This window comes from Ovis aries, chromosome 2 (genome assembly GCF_016772045.2).
Source record: "Ovis aries strain OAR_USU_Benz2616 breed Rambouillet chromosome 2, ARS-UI_Ramb_v3.0, whole genome shotgun sequence".
Lineage (NCBI taxonomy): Eukaryota > Metazoa > Chordata > Mammalia > Artiodactyla > Bovidae > Ovis > Ovis aries.
This window is the reverse complement of record NC_056055.1, coordinates 229,554,623-229,560,622: the sequence shown is the minus strand read 5'-3', so window position 1 is coordinate 229,560,622 and position 6,000 is coordinate 229,554,623. Positions and strand designations below refer to the sequence as shown.

The 6,000-nt window shown below is 37.0% G+C and overlaps 1 protein-coding gene across 1 annotated transcript in view; it reads right to left on the bottom strand.

Moving 5' to 3' along the window:
- The window catches only part of COL4A3 (collagen type IV alpha 3 chain), a 159,176-nt gene continuing 153,176 nt past the window's right edge, over positions 1-6,000 (bottom strand). Inside the window, exons 49-52 of the mRNA XM_027965247.2 lie at positions 5,042-5,219; positions 4,800-4,914; positions 3,676-3,848; positions 1-2,857 (exon numbers count right to left, since the gene is read on the bottom strand). Of these exons, the coding sequence (XP_027821048.2) occupies positions 2,773-2,857; positions 3,676-3,848; positions 4,800-4,914; positions 5,042-5,219 (551 nt within the window). The 3' untranslated portion in view covers positions 1-2,772. The remainder of the gene's footprint in view (positions 2,858-3,675; positions 3,849-4,799; positions 4,915-5,041; positions 5,220-6,000) is intronic.

Sequence of the window (6,000 nt, the reverse complement as noted above, 5' to 3'; positions counted from 1 at the left end):
TAAATTTTTCCATTTTATTCTTAGACAATACAACAACATAATATTTAAGGTGTAATTACAGAAATATTAGTACAACACTGTAATTCTGTCAAGATATAATAATATAAAATATTCAATATATTTTAAATATATTTCATTTGGTTATAGAGTAAATATTAAATTAAGTTTAGTAGCGGTAAGTTGCACTGGATGCATAGAAAAATCTTTGTAAGTTAAATTAGCAATAAAATTCAAATTTAGAATTGTTGTAATACTTTTATAAATAAGTTATTTAATAATGTTTATCTTGCAAAAACACCTCTGAGAAACCCATTATTTCAGCACACTGTGAAATTCCAAAGTTGAAGCCCCAGATTTAAAGAAACAAGTTATTTACATTTTATCTACAAAGTTAAATCTTCATAACTTTATAAAGTACTGATGGATATCTGGAAAGTAATGCTCATGAGCTGTGTTTCAATGTTCAGTCTTAGAAGGGGAACTGAGCCACTTTCAATATGGCTTCATTGGGATCTAATGTTTTAGCATCACTTGTATTCCTCAGAAGTTAAACACTGATAATGGGACAAGAAAAGAGGGAGCCTGGGAACAAGCAGAGGCCAGTCATTTGCCATTAGCACCAATATAGGGCTTTAACTTATTAGTAAAATTAGATGACCTTGAGGTCACTTGTGATTTTGGACGTTAAAGAGAGCTATGGATGGAGCAATATTGGTTGGCCTTAACTGGTAACTGTCTGTAGAACAGCTTCTTGTATATTTGCCTAGAACAGTTCTTCTCAATCAGAAATCACCTGAAGAAGCTTGTTAAAATATGCATTTCTGGGCCTTTCCCCCAGAGTTTCTGATTCTAAATGTCTACACTAAGCATTTGCATTGATGGCAAGTACCCAGATGCTGCTGATGCTGCTGGTCCAGGGACCAGCAGCAATTTTGAGAATTGCTGACCTACAGAGGGTTTGTGTAGATCAGCTAGCCCTATGCCATTATGGTACAATTAAGAAAGTTGGATATTTTTAGAGAAAAAAAGTCTTAGTATAAGGTGAGTCTAAGCAAATAATCTAAGTAAAATGCACTTCTCAGCTTCAATGTAAAAGTCACTTCACAGCACTCACATGAGCAGTGAAGGATGCCAACCAAGGTCACCGTCTGTGCTTTCCTCTGGGGTCACACCTTCATTTACAAAGCAACTGAGGTTGAAACAATAACCTGAATTTAAATATCAGCACCACCAACTCCACCTTGGTGGATTAAGAAGCATCTGCAAAGCTTTATCTCTGGACATCTAGCCTCTGAGATTAATCAAATAGTGCTATTATCAAGTATAAATGGTCTTTAAGGTTTTGTAGATTTTCATTTTCTTAACATTTTCAGACCTTGGCTTCTGTAATGCCTAGAAGCTAGACGTCCTGGGCTTTCTCTGGGCATAAATATTATTTTTGAACCTTTATTGAGGCCTGCTGAATTATTCTGATGAAATACAAGAACAAAGGGAAAAAAGGAAGAAAAACAACTTAGACATGTAGAATTCTTAACAGAAACAGTTACCTTCTCTGAGATATTGGATCAGAAACAAGTCTCTTTTCATCCCCTAGTGTCTATAATTTAGTGCAGTGCCTGGGATATGACTTGGTGTTGAATAAAATCTTAAGTTGAATTAGGTAAACTTGGGAATGTATCAACACACTGAAAAGCAAGTTTTAAGACATACAACCACCAAACTATACAATTTGTACATCAAAATTTTTTACACAATGGACTCTTCAAATGGTTTATAAGAATATGTAATATCAAAAACATGTCTTTAACAAAGGAAGAATTATGTAGTTAACAAGAGAATACATCTCTGAACACCCAGGTTAAATGAAATATTTAGAGCAAATGAAAAATATTTTGAGCCTGATTAGCCAACAAATGCCTTCAGTTATTCCATGGGTTGCTGAACTGCTAGTTTATAAGGTATGCACCAGCATTTATAGGGATGGGGATAAAGTGCATATCAAGGAATTTGTTATTTGTGTGGGCGTAGTTAATTTACTAAGGGCAAAAATTGTATCTATTTGAATATAAGCAAGCTATATTGCTGTAGTGAAATGAATTCAATGGACAAACAAAAATGTCTTTTAAAAAATGTAAACCAAAACCATAAAGTATTTCCAAGGCTATTATTATTCCATTCAGGGCAACCCCCTTCTGGCCTTAGTCTTGGGTGTGTTTGAAAAAGCACTAGACAGTCTATGAGCCTCAGTTCAATTCTGGTTCCCTCAGGTCTTAGATTACTCACCAGGTTTGAAAGTCTAGTTTATTCATGATGTTCTAATATCCCATTTCATCCCCTTCCCTACCCAGGGTCTAAACCTTTGGGAAGCAGGTGATCAGGCAATCTAAAACAGAATTAGCCTCCCTGAGTCTCCAAGACTGGAATAGAAAGGGGGTGAACCCTGGGAATCCAGTGGACCAAATAGCTCTTCACTTGTAGTATCAAACTTTATACAATCGCCATTTACTTAATGCACTGGATAAAAGTGGAATACAAGATTTTGGTGATACTTTGTGAAAAGCTTAGTGCTTTGCATTAGGGAGCTTTGATACAGTACAGATTTAGAGACCAGTATCTCAGAACTAACTTAAAAGAAGGCTTTGTTGTGTGGGGAAACAAATAGAAACTTTGTACTGCTGTTCCAAGAGAAAGATACTTAAATAAGTGCATGTTCTGCAATATTACTTGGTTATTTAGGATGAAAAGTAACGGTTTTATTTTTTCTTTATTTCTTCATGGTCTCCTCTTCATGCACACTTGACAGCGACTTATTATGTTTTCTAACTCCCCAGCTTTCACAGTTGATGGAATGGGTTTTCTGAAATAAAAAACAAAAGTAAAAAAACACCAAAGATCTCATCAATTTATAGATAAAAGGGAAATACATCCTGGGTCTGAGTTTTATTAATAAATATGTTGGCTCACCTAAACTTTATTTCAGGGAGGTATGTTTCTGAAAAGATATATATGTCAACACTTTATCATTTTAGTTGTATTTAGCAGTAACTCACAAATGCAAACTTACAGATTTTTTTTTCTGAAAAAATACTGCTCCCTTTTTAATTCTCTAATACTCAAAAGTCTTCCAAGATGATAAATTAAAATTAGTAGATCATGTAATAGTTGTTTTTTTTTTGACCCCACTGGTGGCTCAGACAGTAAAGAATCTGCCTGTAATGCAAGAAACCCAGGTTCAATCCCTGCGTTGGGAAGATCCACTGGAGAAGGAAATGGCAACCCACTCCTGTATTCTTGCCTGGAAAATTCCATGGACAGAGGAGCCCAGTCCATGGGATCGCAAAGAGTCAGACATGACTGATCAACTGACACTTTCACTTTAGTGGTTTATTCAGTAGTCTATAAAGTCATACATCAATATTAAATATTTTTAATGATGACAAAATAATATTTTTTGGCCTTTATTGGTACAGTAGCAGAAACCAGGGCTACTTGTCGACTCTAGACCAATTGTACACTGGGAGTGCCAAACTAAACAGGATTTTATTGGCACAGGGAGTTTTTTTTTTTTTTTTAATGTGAGTACATCAGCCCACGGGGAATGAAAATCTAACACAGGTAACCTTTGACTAGGTATGCAGTTGAGTCATCAGGTTAAACTTAACTTTGAATAGTTACCTGAACATTCTTTTGGGGTCTAATGAAGCCAACCAGAAACTGTAGGAGTTTGAATAGTAGTTGCACGTTCCTCTTCCGTGACATTCTATAAATGGACTGGCTCGGAATTCTTCCAGGCAGGAGCCGGGGGATGCGAGTGCTTGCCCAGCACCCTCTGAACCGGCACTTGTGAACTATCACAAGAAGAGGATCCAAATAAGAATTCTGTGCATAGTGCTCACATTTTCAATGCTCTAATTTTTTTTTTTTTTTTGGTAATAGAAGCCCCCCTACCGCCACAAAAAAAAAGAAAGCATGAATTGAACTTCTTGTGCTTATTTACCCAAATTTACTATAACACTCCAGGTGCCTTCCAAGTTGAAGGATAATCATCGAAAATAATCTAAAAGCTGTTTATTTTGCCTAGAATGCTTTTCCCCCAGGTCTGACATGTTCTTTTTTTGTCATTCAGAGGCCTGCTCCACAAAGCTTTCCTTGACCTCATCCCTATCAGTCTCTCCTCTTATCTTGCTTTATTTTCTCCATAGGACTGCTCACCATCTGAACGCACTACATACTACTATTGTTATGTCGTCTTCTCACTTATATGTCTACCACTATGAAAGAAGCTCCATGAGAGCAGGAACTTTGGTTCACTGCTGGTATCCTGGTTTCTAGAATGGTCATAGCACAGAGTAGGCATTCAATAAATATTTGTTGAATTAGTGATTGAGTAAAGAAGGGAGGATAAGGTATCATAAATGATGTTACACAAAATATGAATAGTCACCAACCACATCTGTGCAGGTATCAAAATCACAAATGTCAGTCCATAGATTTCTTCATTTAGTACTTGCATCTGGAGAATTTTTCTTTAAAAGGCTATTTCTCTTTTAGTTCCCATCTTCATAGGAACTTCAAAGGGTCTTACTTAGAATATGTGGGTAATCTCTTTCTGAGAAGTCTGTTTTTTAAAATGCTCCATTATTTACAAAAACAAACAAACTTAAAGCATATTTGCAGATTTTCAAGCAAATATTCACAGCAGATTGTGCATTCTGATGCCTAACAATATCATTCCTGGAGACCACATAAGATTCCATGGGTAATGCTTACTATGAACGTACTGTTCCTTTTCTCCTTACCATGATGAAAGAAAAGCCCTTCCAGAGAGAAATCCAGCCAGCAGGACAGGGGGGGATATCAGTGGTTTGGCTGTGAACAGCTATGGCTATTGCAGGACCTTCACAGACGGTACATCTGTAGCATGAAACAAGAAATACGGCTGCATCACCACTTTCTGCACCATGGTGTGCTGCCTTGCATTCTGTGGCAAAGGAAGGGATTCACCTGTTGCCATCATGAAACTAAGGGACTGGGATTTTACCTGCTAATATAAGGCTCCAGGGCCCTGCCAGTAATTGGAGCCATGTCCATTGGTATCATAGCTGGTGTTGACAGCCAGTATGAATAATCGTTTCGAGATGCGAAATTACATACATCGTTGATATTGCAGAATAAGAATGGCATTGTGGTAAATCGCTGCAGGCAGCTGCCGAGTGTTCCTAATAAAACATCAGATTGGGTATCACTTTCAGTGAATTCCAATTATTTTGATTATCATTACTAGATAAAAGCTAATTAAAACATAACGTGGCAAAAACTGGAGAAAAACAACACAAAAGAGCTATTTGCAAAATGTGTGGTTGAAAAGTTTTAATACTGATAAGAATTAAAGATCCAATAGGGACATAAATCCTCCTTCCTTCTTCCATCTTTAACACTTTCCAGGGCCCTTTCTATTGATCTAGAACTTGAGGACTAGCAGAGGTCTTTGAGAAAATGTCTTTGCTTCAAAGTATCCCCAGTTCTTCATATGTATATGATGGCCAATAACCAGGCCAAGCTTTGGAACAGATTTTACTTTTAAGCCTGAACAGCAGACAGGTCATTTAAGTGAAAATTGTTTTTGTTGAAGAAGACCAACTAGATTGGCTCCTTCTAGAGCTTACAATCCAGAATGACTATTAGACATGAGGCCAATGTCTTATGTACTCTCTTTTAAAAGTATTGATGAACTTATTTGCAGGGAAGGAATGGAGACACAGATGTAGAGACTTGTGGATACAAGAGGGGAGGGAGAGAGTGGGATGGATGGAGCAAGTAGCATCAATGCAGATATATACTATCAGGTGTAAGATAGATAGCTGGTGAGAAATTGCTGTGTAGCAGTGCTCTGTGATGACTGGAAAGATGGGATAGGGGGAGGGGAAGGAGGGAGGAGATGGATGTATAATTATGGCTGCTTCACATTGTTGGATGGCAGAAACCAACACAACATTGTAA